General features: G+C 41.0%; 1 protein-coding gene across 32 annotated transcripts in view; it reads right to left on the bottom strand.

Moving 5' to 3' along the window:
• Nrxn3 (neurexin 3) overlaps positions 1-20466 on the bottom strand; it is a 1604379-nt gene that overhangs the window by 1132237 nt on the left and 451676 nt on the right. For all 32 annotated transcript variants that reach the window (XM_029484652.1, XM_021179711.2, XM_029484636.1 and 29 more), the window contains one exon: positions 3746-4047. In XM_029484652.1, coding sequence (XP_029340512.1) covers positions 3746-4047 — 302 coding nt within the window. The remainder of the gene's footprint in view (positions 1-3745; positions 4048-20466) is intronic.

Here is a 20466-nt window from a genome sequence, read left to right as displayed (position 1 = left end):
CCATACTTACTTCCCAGGGTTCTTCCACGCGAATGTTGCCAGCGTTCCCTTCCCACCCTCTAATAAACGCATACATATTCGCTGTACTAAAAGTAAAGACCCCCTGCCCAAATAAACCACTTTATATGTAGATAAAAGATAACTACATACTATTAGCATGTTAGTATATTTTTTCACATCTGAATCTAACTACATGGATGGACCATTCTGAAAAGAACTAAATGCTAGCACACTGAGCCTCACACAGCAAGGCTTCATTATGAAGTATATTCTAGATCACAGCAGGCTAATCTGTGACCCTGTTGATGTCTGTGGATTTGTGCGCAGGAGGGAACATTCTCATATTTCTTTTACTTATAGTTTATAATGTCTGTGACATAAGAATACACCAAAAAATAATTTTATTACCCAATAAAGCTATTAATTTCATTGCTTTGTCAGAATGGGTGGGAGGATCCTCCCACATCAATTCCTCTGGAATGTTGTATTTTAAGCTTTTAAACAACTTTGTGAATAGATAGAGGGAAGGATGGTAGATTAAACATAGTTGGAAAAGCCCTCTCTACAATCAATCCCTTCCTTGCTGATGATTTTCAAATGCTAAATTAACAAACCCTTTGAGCTGGGAGTCTGGAAGGCTGGGACACCTGCTCCATATCCTGTGTGCTTTACCAAAAGTGGTACCCAGAGGTGAAGCAGGTGATGTGAGAGAGTTGACCTTCAGGGCTAACAAGATAAAAAGCAATCCTTCCTCTGCTATCACAGTGTGTGTGTGTGTGTGTGTGTGTGTGTGTGTGTGTGAGTGTGTGATTTAGAACAAATACTTGTAGTCCATATTCCAAACTTTTCAATCAGAAGTCCCAGTAAAGTATCTGGGCTTGGATCTGAGTTAGAATAAGGACTGAATTACTTACTGGTGGCCATATGGGAAGGAACAATTGTTCTGCCCTATTTGTTAAGAGATACTCTTAGGAAACCCAGTTCCAGGACAAGTCTTCATAGACAAATCTTTCCCATCAAAAACATTAGATTTTGCCAAATAAAAGTAGATGAGTTGTCGTCAGCTTATTATCAAATATTTATGAGGCTATTTGAAGTTTATTTGAAATATACAGAGCCTTCAATGTTTTTTTTTCTAATGTATACTGGATAACTGAAAAGGGATAATGTAAATATTTTAATGGGTAACATAGTAATCTTAAATTAGACAACATTAAATGGATTTTAATTGTGAAAATCGACCTCTCTCTCTCTCTCTCTGAATTCTCTGAATTTTAACTTCAAAGATTTCAAGTGGTACAGGAATGTCTTTTTGGGTTTTTTTTTTTTGTTTTTTTTTTGTTTGTTTGTTTTTAAGATTTATTTATTGTATGCTTTAAGTACACTGTAGCTGTCTTTAGACACTCCAGAAGAGGGTGGTGCCAGATCTCATTACGGATGGTTGTGAGCCACCATGTGGTTGCTGGGATTTGAACTGAGGACCTTCGGAAGAGCAGTCAGTGCTCTTAACCGCTGAGCCATCTCTCCAGCCCCCAGGAATGTCTTTTTTACATGAGGTCAAGATTCTCTCTACTGAGAAGTACTCCAAATCCCAAGAACTCAACGGCTTTAATTCGAATAGGAAGCTCCATTCTCCCGCATCCTTGGCAGCAGGCAGAAGGAGTCACCTCTGGGACTGACTGCTCAGCTTGTAAATCATTTGCGCATCGCATAGAATCGAGCACTCAGCCCATGGCTGAGCTCATAATCCTTCTGGAGCAGAAGGCACTTTGCATATTTAGCCAGCACACATGGCTGGGGAGCACTGTAATCAGAGTTCGAAACGCAAGTTATGGTGGCAGAAGGTTAAGTGACTTGTCCAAGGGCACAGAGAGAAGCCGGACCTTCGAACTTGGAATAAATTAGAAACTCTACAGGGTGATTTTTCTCACAGTGCTCCTGATCAAAAACCATCACAACAACATTTGAATAATAATTTAACTTATCTGCTCTGATTGAAAGGGCTTAACTCCAGCCAGAGACTCTTGGGAAAGTGTTTTCAGTGGAAACAAAAGTGAGAGGTTTGTGAGCGGCTTAGAATCACTCATGAACAAATAGGAAGTGTGTGGGGAGGACGAAAGAGAAGCAAATTGATAATTTGGGGCGTGGAGTTTCCCCTCAGATGACTGAGGCTCCAAAGGTATTATTTTGGACATGGCAATCAAAAGTAGAAATAGGTCATGATTCACTTTCAGGTTTAAAGTTCACAACCCAGAGACAATATGTCTATGTCTGCAAATGGAGATGTGATTTGGGAATCTCTGATTGCTCAGAAGTTCCTCTGTGTAGCAATGAATGAAGATAAAAAGAAGCACTTACGTATTAGAGGTTTTTGACCTTGAAGGGAAATCACAGATCAAGGACTCACAGAATTCAAGTTCCTATGTGGTGAGAATGTAAGGGAGTTACTTGACAACTCCCCTCTAAACAGAATGGGATCTTCCAATCAGTTGGCTTCCTTGATAGACTTAAGTGTGCAGATGAGTGTTTTGACTCTAACGTGATCCAGTGTGTGCCAGCCTTTGCCATTTGTTTAGCATTTCTTAGAAGTCATACTTTTATCAGACAGAAAACATAAGCAAACACCTGTCATGTCGTATGCTTTCATGTTTACCGAAGACGGCACGAAATCAATCACATTGCCGAAGAAAATTTGATAAGCACTTTCTGGAAATTTGCATACTGTTTTCTGATTAATAAAGGATGAAGGCTGTCCAACTGGGTTGCGTGACAAATGTACAAGTAGAGAAGAATAGCAACTGAAAATAGACACATGAGGAAAGACGATCTCAGCACAGACCTTGGCTCTGGTGGGAAACGCTTTTCTTTTGCTGATGTGTCCTGATAACGTTTGATTATTATCATTATTAGTAATGACATGGAAAACAGCTTTGCTTGGCTCAGGCTTTCTGCACGCGGTGTCACCTGACAGGGTTGCCTGCTTAGAATCCACAAGCGATGGGAGTTCTCAAGCACACACAGCCTCAGGAAAGCTGCTCCAAAGTTGACATTTTTATTTGGGTGCTTCCACTTGCCAGGCCTCCCAGGCAACTGAAGAGACTCGGAGGTAGAGACAAGGGCAGTGAGGTAGGACCACAGCATCAGGGAACAGAGAAACACGAGTTCAGAGAGATCCCAGCTAATTAATCCTAAGGCTAGAGGTTCACATAACACTGGGAGAAGAAGAAAAACAAAATAACCAAAGGTGGGGAGGGATGGTAAATTAATAGGAGAGGGAAATAAAATCAAGATTTTCTTTTCCTGGAGGGAATTAAAATGATGACATCATGGCAATGACTAACTTAATTAAAAAAGGAAAACATATACTCAAAGAATGAGGACGATCCATCAAGCTGTGGAAACAAAATGCTGTCCCTAATTGAATTTAACAGCAATATGATAAGATTGGAAAGTAATTAAGAAAATGATAAAAGGAAAGCGGAATAAAAAGAATGAAAGTACTTATCATTTTTATTATCTATGCAACTGATTTTTCCCCCTTAAATAACAAGCCCAAATGGGGATTTGAAGGATGAGGAGAAAAATAGTTTGATCATTTTTCCTTCTGAAATTGCAAAAATTTGGAGAAAGTTATATTTAAACATATCTACACCCAGATCCCTAGCTTTGCAACCTAACCACTTTCCTGCCCCACAAAGTATCTTCTAAGATGGGCCTTCTAGGCTCGCTGTTCCCCGGCCATTACCTGCCGAAGATTGCGTGTCACTTTGACATCATGCCAGGCGTTGTCGTTGAATTTCCCATTCACTGGCTCCACAATGGCCTCAAAGGCCCCGGAGCCCAGGTTAATGACCAAGGAGACCGCACCATCCTTCAGAGCCAGGTTAACATAGTCGGCCGACTTGCCAGTGTGGAGGATGAGACCATTGCGTTGCCAGGTCTTAAAGGAAAGGGTGATTTCGTCGCTGCTGCTCTGGATGGGGTTCTGGGACAGGTCATAGCACAGATACTCTGAGCCTCGGAAGGTGGCCACGTTCTCCTCTCGTGCTGTAGGTAAAGAAAAAGACAAAGTGGTTATGCCTTGATGAACAAGAATCTACTCTAGGCAACTCCTACTTAACTGATGAAAACAGAAGAGCTCACTACAGAGAAACCCAAAACTGTGTCCACACAGCGGTAGACAACAAGGCAACTGAATGGAGTGGGCTATCTTTACTTTAAACGTTCAGGAAGAAAAAACCTGAGTAAAAAATTCATTCAAGATGCTCAAGGCAGGCTCCCAGTGCACTAGTGATGGTATTTAAATGCTTATAATAGATCTGCTTCAGAATAGATAATTAACTGTCCTTTCTAACAAAGGACTTCTTAGCTCTTGGTACCTTTTATTAAACAATAATTTAAAATCAATTACCATAAAAGATTTGGCTTTGATTTCCATCCATCAGAAACTTAGCTAACTGAGGTTTTTATAGTGAAATCAGGAACGCCACAGAACATGGCTGGGTTATTAAGTAGAAGACTGGACTACAGTCAGGTGAGAGGAAGAGCATAGATGAAACATGGTAAAGCTTTGGTCTGAGAGCTACACAACCGATAGACTCAAGCAAACAGGTCTTGTGCTCTGGGCAGATAAGAGGTTTCATCTGAGAATGTCCCTTCCTGATTGGAACTTAGCTTTACACACATGTCCCCCAAATTGGAAATCAAGGCCAACACAGGATTATGGTGCGATCGCTATTCCCGTTCAAGACTGTATTTCAGTCTTGAATGGGAATGGGAATTCCCTAGTCAAAGCCTGTTTGAGTAGGCATCTTCTCTGGAAGCACTGTTTTCTGAAAGAAACTCGTGGTGCACGTGTCGACACATCAGTAGGCAATGCTTGCTGTGTCGGTTGGGGCATTCACGTGTCTTAATCCTAGATACCTGTAATGTAAGACTGACCTGAACATGGGAAGAAAACTGGGGAAGGTCATGGGCTAAGGACCAGGGGGGGAGGGGTGGCCTAGTCTCCTTTCAGCACTGTTTCTCAAGGAGTCAAACATTATTCATCTTGAACCCGACGTCCAGATAGATAGAAAGGTATTTTCAAATAGGAAAGAGCTAATTTGATCAGTTTGCAATTTGTTGGAGTCACAATTTTGGCACACAACAGATGATTGTGCATATGTCTTCTTCTTAGGCATTCTCCGAATGTATTATTTCACATGAGACTTGGTCAGCTGCTATTTAAAAGCACTTAAGGGATAAGAGAAAATTGGCAATAAGGTACACGTAGATACATAGTTTCCCTTTAAAGATTTGAGGATACAAACTGAAGCTAAGGAGATCCTTTTTCCCCTTGGCTAAACTACATTTCAACCTTATGAGCCAAAGCTAAGTCTACCTCAGCTCGTATCCCTATAAAACATCTTAGTCCCACATGAATCAATTTAGCCAAATTAAAACATACATTTTCCAACCACATAGTAACAAAATGAAGTAGAACTCTTAAAATGTTGAGAGACAAAACCCCACTATGAATAGTTAAATTAATCATAACATTGCGTTATGATCACAAAATTGTGAAAGCAGGAATTAAGACTACAGATGCTTGAAGGCTAAAGAATTGAAATTTCTTCTATATGTTAATGACATGTCTACTTGAATATTTTTGTACACTTACAGTTATAAGCAGATGTACCTGCTTACATTTAGCTAAACTATAGCAGATATTTGTGTGTGTGTGTGTGTGTGTGTGTGTATGTTCATCCACATATGTGTATGTGTCCATCTATTTATGTATGTGTGTTTCTATCCATATATGTATGTGTGTGTCTATGTGCGTGTATTCATCCATATATATATATATATATATATATATATATATATCCACCAACATATATGTGAGTATCTCCATATATATGTGATATATATGATATGATTGACATACACACACACACACACACACACACACACACACACACGTATTTATGTCTGGTGCATGTTTTCAAAACTAGCCTCAAAAAGTCAGGAAGCAGAAACTTGACACTGTCTGTGTGTCTGAAATACATTCAAAATAATCTCTATTGCCCTGTCTATTATCATGATCTCTCTTCTCATTTGTGATAAAACATATTTGTTAAAATACAACTAGACAACAGACCTGGAAATGACCCTGATCTAGAACAGAAGATAATCAGATGCAGTTGTCATAACTCAGCTCTCTCTCTACAGAGAGGGACGTGCACAACTGCTGGGTGGTCCTTTGTACTACACATGGCCAACTAATGGGTGTCTTCTGTAAAAACCTAAGCTATGCACTGTGACCAACGAGATAGAATGATGAGCCAGGAGAGCAATGCAGAGTTTACATTCATCATTGGAGGACCCTTCAAAGGGGACAGGCTTGACACACAAAAAAGCAAGGTACAAAGATGTTATTTAATGTACCAGACCATGCTTAATATTTTCCATATAATTAGAGGAGAAATCTGTCAAAATAATACATTTTCAAATTACAAGGTATTTTAGGGATTGCCTGATTTAATGCCTTTATGTTATGAAGAAAAAGGTTGATGCCTCAGAGTCAGTGAGTGTCCAAGATGACACAGTATAATCAGAATTTGAAAGACTTCTGGGCTTTATCTGTCCCTGTGATAATCACTCAGGATATGCCACATGCTCCCAGCTAACCTCTCTAAGGTCCTGAGTGATTCCAAGGAGCTGTGGATTTGTAAGTCAAACTGACACTAAGTAAATGAGTCATAACCAACTACGCCCCCACTCCCACCCCCCAGGTTAGCCACATCTGCTTACCAAAAGAAATGCTTCCTTTTCTACTGAGAATTCAGAGTGTAATTAAAATAAGAGATTTTTTTTTTAATGTAGAAGGCCATAAAAAGAAAAACAACTGGAGGCATTACCACAGAAAAGAGAATATCACAATAAATAAATAATCTATGAACTCACTGCGAGAGAGACCATGCCGATGCGAATCAGACATTGGTTTATGCTAATATTTCATGGAACATTGTATACAGCCAAGTGTCTTCCAAGGCACATCTCTAAAGGAGATTGTTGAAGCATCTCACACCCCTCCCTCCACTTAATGGTGAATTTGTTCAGTTGATCTCTTCCCTAGGCCAGAGGAGGTGATCACAAATGTCACTCCAACTACCCAGCTATCTCATTTCAGCAGGTGCCCAGTGAAAACAACAGACAGTTGAAAGGCCTTCTCATAATCATACTCTAGATCAGCAAACGTATTTTGATTGTAATTCCTGGGATTTATTCTGCCTGAGATGTGAGAGGAGGGACCCGCCAATGCATGCCTATGTCTTCAAGCACATGAAAGCTAAGAAGGAGACAGAGAAGGACTTTTAGAAAAGCATCCTGTTGCACACCGTCAGAGTGGAGATTATTTTTCTCCCAAAACCCCAACCTATCTTAATTTGTTCCAGTAGCTGAGACTCCGACACACTCTTATCACCTTGAAAACCATACCGGGCTGACAGTCAACATAATCAAAAGGCAGAACCAGATATGGACAAAATATATTTCTGAGTTGATTCAATTCTCCAGTTGGAAAAAAAAAAGGCAATAGTGTCCAAAAATTCGTTTTCTATACATGATGCTTACAGTGAGTGAGAATGGGGTTGAAAAGACAATGCAGTCACCTTGTATGCATTCAGGCTAAACAGGTGGAGAAAAGGAATGCAGGTGGAGAAAAGGAATGCAGGGGATTATGTAACACAGCACCCAGCAGCTTAGCATACAGCTATGGCTTGGCAAGAGAGAAGGCACTACTAACATAGCTAATGGGCTGTTGAGATCCATATAAGTAATATCATGCCAAAGTTTACTATCCATGGTGTAAGTATTAAAATAAAAATGTTAGTGTCACTGTGTGAAAAGCGGAGCTCAGCTCCTTACGACAGCAAATCATTTAGCCATTATTTGTAAGTGTCCAATTGATTAAACACTAGATGGGATCTGGATATGTATAGCTGGAGGTTTTAAATCAGTTTATGTAACATACGGGGAGACACTGATCTTTCAAATAGCTTGCTAATCGAAGTCCTGAAATATACATAGCATTAACAGGCATTTATTCTGTTCTCTTCTCCACAATTCCAGAATAGAGAACATCCAACTAGTGATGCATAGAATAATAACTCTCAGACAAATTCCAAGGTAATTTAAAATACTCAGTGCAATGCTTTCTTAATATGAACTACAAGAAGTGTGGCTTTGTGGTTTCATGTACTACAACCCCAACTATATCTGTAGATCAAGATACACTAGATAGATAGATGATAGATAGATAGATAGATAGATAGATAGATAGATAGATAGATAGATAGATAGATAGATGGATAGATGGATAGATAGATAGATAGATAGATAGATAGATAGATAGATAGATAGATAGATAGTCAATCATTGGGAATTGCAGAACAATTATTTGTTTAAGGTTTGGTTTAGTTTTGACACATAGGCTCATGATAGCCTCCAACTCACCATGTAGCCAAAGATAGAAGGAATTTCTGATCCTTCTACCTCTGCCTCCACAATGCTCAGGTTATAAGACATATGCACATCTTATCTATTGCATATTTTACCTATACAAACGAAAGGAGCGCAATTGTCACTGTTAAAAGATTGCTCAATTTTACAAAACACATTTGAACTCCTTTCCCAGGGGTGGCCTACAGTGGCTCAACCCATTGGTCCACAGAATTCATGGAGTGGAGTTTACATTTTACTGGGAAGGAATAGAAGGACACAACATGTCCCTAGCAGAAACCTCTTAAGGAAAATGGCATAGTATTGTTGAGGGGGCACTCAAATGAGAAACACATCTGGACTGAATAAAGAGAGACTCTGAGTAGTTTTGGAAGCAGATGCTTACAGCTTTCTACATGTTACTCATCTTTTCTCTGCAGTCCAGGAGACCAATTTGATGTGTTTATACTGGTGAGGAAGAGTAGAGACCCTGTGCTAAGACAGAGGTGTGAGAATTTGGATGTATTATCCAAGACAGTAGGAAGTGGTACTGCCAAGCCCCACAGTACTAGGATTGACTCTTTTTTTTAAATTTATTTTTTATTAGATATTTTCTTTATATACATTTCAAATGCTATCCCGAAAGTTCCCTATACCCTCCCTCCACCCTGCTCCCCTACCCACCCACTCCTGCCTCTTGGCCCTGGCGTTCCCCTGTACTGGAGCATATAAAGTTTGCAATACCAAGGGGCCTCTCTTCCCAGGGATGGCCGACTAGGCCATCTTCTGCTACATATGCAGCTAGAGATACGAGGCTTTTTCTCTTCCACCTCAGCCTCAGCATGCCTCAAATTCTCAGGACAGTTGCAGAGCACACACTGTTTGAGGTACTCCAGCAGGAAGAAGTTCAACCTGCCAGAGGGGGTAAATCTGTGATTGTGACAGGTGAAGGACCACCCAGGCAGGAGGAATCCAAATGGGGAAGCAGGGGAAAAGACTGAAGTTTTCTCTAAATTCTTTGGGGGGGGGAGGGGCGGGGAGGCAAGACACTTGAAAGAGCTTATTAAAATGCAGCCCCCCTCTGGAGTGGCTAAAACCAGTGGCCCTGAGCTGAACACCTGCTGTGCTCCAGACAGCTCTAGGAGCCAGCCCTCCTCCTAATGAGCCTGGGAGATGAAACTGTGCACATCAAGCCATCCTTTGTCCTTCAAATTGGCCTCATACAGCCTTGCAGTACTTCAGTCTGCAATGATGCAAAGATAACCCTGGCTGCCCATCCTGGCTTGGCCCACCCAGAACTAATGAGGCATGAAAACACAAGGGATGTTGCTGCCCTCCCTACTAGACAAAGGGCTGGCCTGGGCCTCAGACTGGTCCGCAGTCTCATTTCATCCACTCCACTAACAGCAGAGGCCATGTAAGGCTTCCTCCCAGTGTCCACAATAGGAAGTAATGGCTTCCCTAGTTGGGAATTCACAGATAATGGTGGCTTCTCTGACCACTGCTCCTCAAGGCGGATGATCAAGGAGTCCAAAGCAGGGGAAACATAGCTGCAGGGTAAGAGGAGATGAGAAATTTACAAGTCCTCTGCCTGATCCTGGGGGACAAGACATGAATGGAAAGAGACTTCACATTCACTCAATTCCGAGAGGTGCCTTGGGCTGAAACAGGCGAATCAGGAGGCAGCACAGGTTTTGGGTGATTCTGTTTCCTTTCCAATGCAACATGCTAAAGAACCAACATAAGAGTCTGACTACTTCGCTCTAAAGGTGGACCAGTCTGAGGCCCAGGCCAGCCCTTTGTCTAGTAGGGAAGGGAGCAACAGACCATGTGTTTCTGTGCCTCATTAGAGCTGGGAACCTAACAGACAACACTCAAATGCCTGTTAGGTTTTGTATGGATTATATTTGCAAAATGAGCATTTGCTAGACAGATGTCTACTGGACATCACCGAACAGCACATACCACTAAAATCTGAGAAAGAACAAATCCTCATGCTTGTCAGAAGGCTCACAAGGCAGCAGTTCTGGTTGATGTTGAAAGTCATGACTTCTTGTGTCTCCTTAAGGCCAAATAAAGCATGACACAGACCCAACTGCAGAGCCACCCCCCCCAAAGAAAAACAATGGAATCCTTTGCTTGCCACACCCCCATCACACGAACATCTCAGAACAGAGGGTACCAGCAGACCCTCTTGTGTCTTGTGTCACATAGTACTTGTGTCACTCTGAACAAAACCTCACAACAGAAGAGAACACACAGAAAAGCTTGCCTCCTCGGGCCATTTCCAAGCCTATCCTCAGACTGTTCGTGGGGAAGATGCAGGAGAGAAATAAATGGACTTTTGCACACTGCCTGGTCACTCGCCATCCTGCAGAGGCTTCGTGAAAGCGATGAGAACGGAAATAGTAAATCAAGTTGTCACTTAGAAAATAAACAGCCAGCATCCTGGTGAGGAACGCTCCCCCAGCCCATGAAAGAATGGCCTGGAAAACCACGCTTCACTGGAATCACTAGAAAGCTAATGGCATCCTGAAGGCTGCAGTGCTCTCAATTGCATTACAATACATTTAAATTTTTGTTCATCTCTGCAAGGAATAAAGGGTCGCAGGTATTCCCTGTGCTGGCAATGTACCAAGTGCCAAATGCACATGAGTCCCAGGAGAGAGGAATAATTAGGTACCTTTTACAAAAGAAGAAAAACCCTAAAGCTAAATTGTGTTGAATGTCTGTTGAGTGCCAAGGACTTACATGACCACACTAATGGGACACCCCTGTATCGTTTAACTATTAATTGGATGCATGGGTTGTCATGATAAAGACTTTGACTGGGGAGACTTGGATCTCACCATCAGCTTTACATTTTGCTAAAATCTACAGGAATTTAGTTTTTCCTTAAAATTTCTAATTGTATATTTGTTAATCTCTCTAGTGAAAATAACCAAGGTATAACATTTATACAATTGATATGAGGTATGTGTTAAAGGTGGAGTTTGATATACCGTACCCCTCAGTGGCTCATAATTTGAATGCTTAGTCTCCAGGTAATAGAGCTATTTGAAAGGTGGGGGTTGAGGACTGTGGGTTCCTGGCAGTGGGTCTTTGAAAATTAAACCTGTCCCCTGATTCCTGTCACACTCAATGCCTCCTTGTCTGACAAGAGGCAAGCAGCCTTTATCACACATGAATTGTGCCATCCTACCTCATGCCTCTCCCACTAAGATTGGTGGAGAGCCTTACAAGCATGACCATAAACCATTTGTGATGAGTATTTTGGTCACAACCACACAAAAATAACTAACACCAAGCAAGAAGACCACCAAGTTGTTGGCTCAGTTCCCAGTCTTAGAAATACTAGCTCTTTCATCTGTTGAGAACATCCCCACAAACACAGAATTCCAATTCAGTGTAATGTGTTGGGAGCTGTTAAGACAACACTATTGTCCTGATCTCTGAATTGGGCCTCTCCGCCCCCCCCAGAAGAAAAGGGGGTCAAAAGTGGGCCACCAACACACTGCTCTGAGAACAACCACAGATTGTTCCAGCCCTAAGTCACCGCCGGATGTCCTGACCACAAGATGTACCCTGATACCACCAAGTTCCTGCTTCCCCGTGTAGCTGCCAAAAAATAATTTCTGCTGCCCCATCCCTCCTGCTGAGAAGTGCTTCCTCCTTTGCTTGTACATTTAAGCCTTTAGCCTTGCTAATACAGTGAGACCTTGATGCTACTCAGACTGCTTCCGTGTGTCGTTCATTGTACAAGGTTCTCTTCTCTCCCTCCCCCCATTTGGTTCTTAGGAGAAGGTCCCCTCAAGACCCTCGAATAACTGGACCTGCTGGACGGGTCAGTGATGCATCTCACAGCTGGTACAGGCACGTGGGAGAAGGTGCAGCCGATGGTGAGTCCTCACCAGAGATTTCATTTTAGCTGGTATGAGTTCACGTAGAAAGGATACAGGATATGGTAGTCATAAGAAGGGGCCTGTTTGTGAGTGTGGTCATTAAGAAAGCCTGGCAAGCTGCTCAGGGAGTAATGAGAAGTTAAGTGACTGCTTCAGTGGGCATCATCATTGTGTGGCTCATGCCACAGTGTAGGGCCCCAATCCCCTAGCACTGGGGATGTGAAACCAACAGAGAAAATCTTTCATGTCTAAGCTAGCTATTTCTGAGTAGCTCCATTATACTTGTCTGAGATTCACACAGAGATTCACAAGACATGTTCAAGGAAGAATGGATCTTTCTAGAAAACCATTTGTGAAGCTAATTATGCTGCATATGATTGACTGACTTCCACTATTAAGTTATGGTATAAGTTGCACATTTCTTTTCCCCTTAGCCACTAGGATGCATGTGAATAAAAGCTAATGATATTTTTTTCACTATCTTCTTCTTTTTGTAATTGCAGGCCAAGCAACAAACCCAAACAGAGCACTTTACATTGTAGAGGAGATCTCTCTGTCCCCGTGATGCCTTGGGAACATTTCTTCCTTTTTCACCAGAGCAAAGAGTTGGAAAGTAACACTTTCATCTTGTCTCTTCTGCACACTCTTGCCTTTAAAGAGAGAGAAAGTGACTGAACTGTTTGGTAATACGAGAAAGGTTTGGCACACAGAACCCTGCATTCCTCATTTAGGTGGTGATTGTTCCCATATTAGTAGGGTGCGGGTGGGGGGTTCTCTCTCTTTTAAAACTGCCCTTCCTTGAGTTTTGGGCTTGTGAGTCCCTTCTAGCTTATCCTTGTACTGGCTAGTTTTGTTTGTCAACTTGACACAAGCTAGAGGAGTCATCAGAGAGGAAGGAGCCTCAGTTGAGGAAATGCCTCCAGGATACTGAGTTGTAAGGTGCTTTCTCAATTAGTGATCAATGGGGAAGGGTGCAGGGCATTACTGTTGGTTCCATCTTTGGGCAGGTGATTCTGGATTCTATGAGGAAGCAGGCTGAGCAAGCCATTAGGAGAAAGCCAGTAAGCAGCACCCCTTCGTGGTCTCTGCATCAGCCCCTGCCTCCAGGTTCCTGCCCTGCTTGAGTTCCTGTCCTGATTCCTTTAGTAATGAATAGTGATATTTAAGTGTAAGCTGAATAAACCCTTTCCTCTCCAAGTTGCTTTTTGGTCATGGTGTTTTACTGAAGCACTAGACACCCTGACTAAGATGCTCTTGTTATAAGCCTATCAGAGCAGACCTGCATAAGTTCTACAGTTTTCAAGATTTTCTGCTAATTGCTGGGGGATTGATTCTAAGTCACAGGGAACTCATTCTAATTCATAAAGGAGGCCAACCTGTCTGAATGCCTGAAGGAACATGCAGCTAAATTGATGTCTGGAGCCCAGGCCTGACCCAGGATGTCATGCTGGGGTCTATTACACAACTAGATCAGAAACCAGAGTACAGCATTATGACTTAGAGCCCCATCTGTCATCTTATATCTTAGCAAACACAGAAAGGGGAACTAAAATAAGCACATCAGGAGAAAGTACAATAACTTGCCTTTTAGGTTCATCCTAGAACCCAACATGCTAGAACCAAGGGAAAATTGTGAGTAAATACATCATTAATTTAAAGGTTAGCTTTGTGTCACAATATTTCTGAAGACTTTTTTAAAAGTTACATTAAATATAAATGTGAATTAAATGGTGAAGAATTAAAACTCAGGATACCTTTCTAGAAACGAGCTCAAAATTGAGCTTTGAAATTTTTATTTAAACAGTTGTATAACTTTACATGCCCATAGGTCTATGTATCCTCTCATCTTTGATCAAAGTCAGTTAGAATAAGATGCATGTTGGTAGTTTTATTCCACCTGCCTTCTTTTTATAACTTACAAACTTAGGGCATTATACTGTCCAACAAAGTAACACATAGTAAGTACTTATTCTGTGGCCTTTGTGAAGACAAAAAAATATCTACCAGTGGCATAGAGCTAGGAAGAAGATGAAAACAGTTAGGGCTGCTGAGATGGCTCAGTTGGTAAAGAAAAGTAAATTAAGGGTGCTGCTATCCACCTGGTAGCCTAGCACCGGGAGGGCAGAGACAGCAAGATCCTAGGAGTTAGTTGGCTAAAGCTTAGCCAAATTGGAGACCTCTGGGTTCAGAGACACATATGGTCTCAAAATTTAAAAGAAACATAATTGAGAGAAATTCAATGCCAACTTCTGGAATATATCATACACATACAAACATATACATGGTATAAAGATGCATTATATATTGATATATATATATATACATATAAATACATACACACATATATATGATATACACATATACATACATATGCATGTACATACATATATAGTGTATATATACATATGTGTGTGTAGGTATGTATGTACTATATATATATATGTATATATGTGTGTATACACACACACACACACCCCAACACATATCCATGTAAACACATGTGTCAACATACAGAAAAGAGAGAGAAGAGAGGAAAGGGGAGCCCTAAGTGTGGAAGTGAAATGAATCCACAGTTAACTCAGTACAAGGAGCAGAACAATAGCACATACACATCAGCACCAAATCAGATGCTCGTTCAGAAAGAAATAGAAACTCTTGAAAGGTTCACAGAATTTCTTAAAGTGTACATACACTTAGGAACAAAAAAAATATCAATTATAACCTACATAGGCTTAAAATATTTATCTCACCGAATTTCTCTATGGTGAAAGCAAGTGAAGAACCAACCGTTCGTGACAGTGCCACAGTGGAGCAGAAACCTTAGGTGATGTCTTTGCTCCATCCTCTCAGTAAGTCTAAAATTAGACCATCTCAACAGCAAACCTTTCCACCATGAGTATCTTGGTGGTTTGAATAAAAAGAGCCCCCTAGGCCCACAGGAAGTGTCACTATTAGAAATTGTGGCTTTGTTGGAGTAAAGACATGTCACTGGGAGAAGGCTTTGAGGTTTCAGAAGCTCAAGCCTAGTGGCTTACCCACTGTCTCTCCCTGCTGCCTGCAGATCCAGATGAAGAGCTCTCAGCTCCTTCTCCATCACCATGTCTGCCTGCACGCTGCCATGCTTCCTGCCATGATGATACTGGACTAAACCTCTGACATGTAAGCCAGCCCCAGTTAAATGTTGTCCTTTATAAGAGCTGCTGTGGTCAGAGTGTCTCTTCATAGCAACAGAAAACCAAACTCAGTAAGTATCCAATGTAAATGAGGTGTTGTAAGAAGTTAACACATTTTAGAAATTAAAAAATTCACATCGTGGAAGAAAAAAGTGGGGTAGCAGGATTATTGAGGGACCACTGAGAAAGCACAAGCACTAAGAATACTTACAGTGGGCTCAATGTTTCCTTTATGAAGCCCAGAACATATAGAAAGTAATGATTATAAACTATAGGAGGGTAGAAATAAATAATGCAGCTTCCATACATAGTAGTGGCTAACTGTTGTATTATTTCTAGTAATAAGTAGAGAAAATATGTATAGATATGCTCATTAATTTTATTTAGTGACTACTTCTGAGGAGGGAGAAAACAGTGGGACCAAGACTGAGTCTTCCTTGTAAAACAGGCTTTTCCTATACAGCCCAAGCGGTCCTCCAGCCTCTTCCCTTATCCTCATAAATGCTAGGATGAGGAAATACATTGCCCCTATATTACCATCCCAGCCAAACACAGTCTTTCTGAAAGGACACAAAACAAACAAGGTGGGGGTATTAAAATGTCTTCAATCTAGGTTTAAATTCCACTGTCAGCAATAACTTTTACTATAATTATATTCTTCTTAATGACTGGAGTATTCCATTTTTTTAAAAGTTAAAATCTGTGCAGACTATTCTCATAAAACACCTAATCACCTCTCTTATCAGATCTTGGATGATTATCTGGTTATTTTACACATGGTGTGAATGTATCAGTCATATGCTGTGAGTATCAATTTTCCATGCTTTTTCAAATCTGCCATGTAGGCCCCAAAGGGCTAAAGTTATAGGGAATTATACAGAAATGCACTTGAATTCATCAATGACCACAAAGTCACCATTTCCCACTTGTGTCCTGCTTACTGTGTATAGCACTCCTACTTTGCTGGGGGCCTTGGCACCGCAGAGCTCAGACTGATTTCCTTCAGGGCAAAGAGAAACTATGCTGATGGATAGGTCTTGAGATGGAATAAGACACATAACTTGCTATTGTGTAATAGTTCCACAGCAAGCACCCGAAGTCAGGTAAACCAGCATCTGGGATGTGTCTGTCCCTGGGGCCCTTGCCACAAACCTAGTAACCTTTTTACTTTCTTCACAGCAGAATAAAATGATGGTAGTCTTTTAAGAATGGCCCCACAGAGAAAACTGTATTGGTAGGTACTCCCCAGCCTTTCCTGCAGAGGAGAGGGGCCAGCCTGCAGGCCAGTCCCTCTTTTGTTCTCACTGTGGACTCTAGCCTGCAAGTCTAGACACACTGGTTTGTTAAAAGGCCCAGGAGTCAATGCCTGGACAAGATCAATACGGCTTTTTATGACACAATGAAAACTTTCTATTTTGTTAAATGTGGCTAATCTACCATTTCTGCGGTACTCCTAAAGCTTTCAGTGGCAAGCTTGAGCCCAGGTGATTAAAGCCCTGTTCGGAGACACAAACTGGGGGAACTGTGCCAAAGGAGAAACACAAATCCTGGAAGCCTGAGCCAGGCTGTCTTTTTAGAACTAACTATGCATCTCGCTCTCCTCAAGCAAAAAGACATAGCAGTGAGGAGGAGCTGGTAATACTGGTAAAAATTCAAACTGCTCCATTCCTAGGTTCCCAAGTAGGGAAAGATAATGGCACACAGTAATTAAGGATGGACTCTGGATAAAAGGACAGGGAGGGTCAGCTCTATCAGAGGAGGGTCAAGTCCCCAGAAAGGATGTTAAAAAAATATCACTGATCTGACTCAGGAAGCCTAAATAAAAGGCAAACAGCCTTTACTGATCCCAATTTCAATTATAGTACCAATATTGTATACAAAACTAGAATATTGCTTTATTTTCACCATTTCTTTTTCTCAGATATCTGTAATGCTTCAGAGAATCAGAAGATTTTTTTTTTTGCCTTAGTATAAAAAGGGCAAGAGAAAAATGTATTGCAAACATCTATTGCACTTCAGGCTTTTACATATAGGAGAGGCGCCAGTAGAAGAAGGGTTATATTTAAAATATTTGATAGAAATTTGCTAAGACCTCTTTTAGAGAGTTAAAGGGTATAGGAATTCAAATTCTGCTTATTAAAACCAAGATATTATTAATAGAAATAGCACCTCTATGCATTCACATGTCAACTGAAGGTGAAATCTTATCATGTGGTTTCCTTGATATGTTTCTGATGTAGCCCTCAACATTCTGAGGCAACAAAATATTTTATAAGCCCTATTTTATAAATAAATAAACTTAAATTCAGAGGGACTAAACCCTCTTATAAGACCACAGCTGGTAAGAACCTGATTCCAGATACAAAGAAAGTTCAACCTCCAAAGACTACATTCTTTCCATCGGGTTGTACTGCCTCCTTGATAAGAGTTGACTACTTTGTGTAAAACTCTTATCAATAGCACTCTCATAGAGATGATCTCTCTCTCTCTCTCTCTCTCTCTCTCTCTCTCTCTCTTTCTCCTTCTCCCTCTCCCTCCACCTCCCCCTCCCCTTCTCCCTCTCTCTCTCCCTCCCCTTCCCCCTCCCCCTCCCCCCTCTGTGTTTAAGTATGTGTACAGATGGATATGTACATGTGTTAGCAGAAGACAACATAGGCTGTCATTCCTCAGCACAACCCATCTTGATTTTTGAGACAGGATCTTTGCATAGACATCACTAAGTAGGCAAAACTGGTTGGCCAGTGAGCTTCTGTGCTGAGAATACAAGTGCCATATTACCAAGTCCACCCTTTTTACCTTCAGGGATGGAACGTGGGTCCTCGTGCTTACAGAGTATGAACTTGACTAATTGAGGCTTTTCCTCGGCTGCTATTTTCTAAATACACATTTGTTTAGAGTGCTATGAATCCGAAAACACTTTCATGCCCATTATCTAATTTTGTAAAGTCTGGCCATCCTCTAAAAACATGTCTGCTCAACAGACTGCGATTTCAGCACTTCCATATAGCAGCCACATATGTTTGGATGTGAACAAGCATATAGATGACAGATAAGAGCATGGTCATTCTGTATATTTATGCAACTTGAAATATGTAAGGGTTAAGCAGAATCTCATGAGAGTATAAACGAGGAAGTCTATTCTTTAGGCTCTGAACCTAAAAGAGCAATACTCCTTCCAAGTCAGAAGGATTCACGGACCACTTGCGGGTGTTGCCCATTTACCAACAACCCATATAAAGTCAAACAGCTGGACTCTGAGCTAGAGGGCCCTGTTAGACATACACCCTCAACAATTGAGCCAAGGGAGCTGTTGAGGCAAAACAAGTTAGCTGATTTGCAATTTAAAAGTGGGATAAGACTCTAAAGAACGACTCTATGGCTCAAATTATTTTAGTCTTATAACCCATACACTAAGTACAACAGATATAATATTTTCTATTACAGTCATAAATCTCAAATCCTAACCTTCTACTGAGATACTAGTAACATTTTATTTCTATATTTTGAGATAGGATTTCTCTAGGTAGCCCTGGCTGATCACATGCTTACATCACACCCTCACCTCTGGCTCTTGAGTGCTGGGATTATGTGTTTTTATCTATGACTTTAAGAATGCGAACAGTGCTTAGACTAGCTCGTCTCTGTCATGAAGACTCTGCACAGGCAACCACAGGTTAGAGGATCTGTATTTGTGTCTATTCCCAGTTGGCTGAGGTTTGAGACTACGGTTTGTAGGTAAATGATTCAGAACAAGGGGAAGTAAGGAGACATGATTAAGATACATCAAACCATTATCTAAGGCTTAAGAAAACGGGGTCTGGTAGCTCGTTTCCTCAGACATCTCACAATCCCCCAAAGACATTAGCAATGTTTCTCTATATAAATTGAAGTCTAGGAGGAAGTTCAGGAATCTTTTTCTCCTACTTTAAGACTTAGAAACTTAATCTTATTCTCCTTAAGACTTAAGTGTGTAACTTACCAAGTAACATAAAGTTCAAGATTAAACAGGTACCAGTATGATATGGTACAATAAAAATAAAACTTAAAAAATCCTATACTCCACAGATTTATACTAATAATTAATGATACCATTAGAAAACTAAGGAGGGGCTAGAGAGGTCCCTCAGTGTTTAAGAGCACTTGTTGCTCTTCCAGAAGATCCAGGGGTTAAATTCTTAGTGCCCACAGGACAGCTCAAAGCCCTGGGGAACTATAGTCCGAAGGAATCCAGAGCTTTCTTCTGGCCTCTGTGGGTACTGCATGCACACGGTGTGCAGACATACATGAAGGCAGAACACCTGTCATACATAAAATAGAATTATATATTTTTCTAAAAAACAAGGAGAGTACTATACTCTTTTCATAAAAGCTAAATTTATATAGCACCCTTTGACACATATTTATATAGGACCCTCTAGATATCAGATACTGTGGTAGGCAAGAGGAATATAGTGATTAACATAGTACAAACACCCGTAAGGGCAATCATTCTACTCCTTTCTATTCTGTTAGGGTTTTTTTTTCATTTTATGTGAGTGTGTGTGTGTGTGTGTGTGTGTGTGTGTGTGTGAACTCAGATGTGTGTCATTTCTGAGAAGGCCATTCATCTTGTTTTTTGAGACAGAGTTTCTCACTGGCCTGGAACTAACCGATTTTAGCTAGATTGATTGGCCAGAATTCTCATGGGAATCTCCTGTCTCTGCTTCCCCTGAACTGAAATTACAAGCAATCGGTATTATTTCCAGCTCTATACATGTGTCCCAGAAGTTGAAGTCTGGTCCTCATGCTTACACAGTAAATATTTAAAGCATTTAACCAGTTGAGCTGTCTTTCAAATCAGGGTTTGTGCTCTCTCTCTCTCTCTCTCTCTCTCTCTCTCTCTCTCTCTCTCTCTCTCTCTCTCTCTC

This window comes from Mus caroli, chromosome 12, assembly GCF_900094665.2.
Source record: "Mus caroli chromosome 12, CAROLI_EIJ_v1.1, whole genome shotgun sequence".
NCBI classification, from domain to species: Eukaryota; Metazoa; Chordata; class Mammalia; order Rodentia; family Muridae; genus Mus; species Mus caroli.
This window is presented reverse-complemented; position numbering and strand designations above follow the sequence as displayed.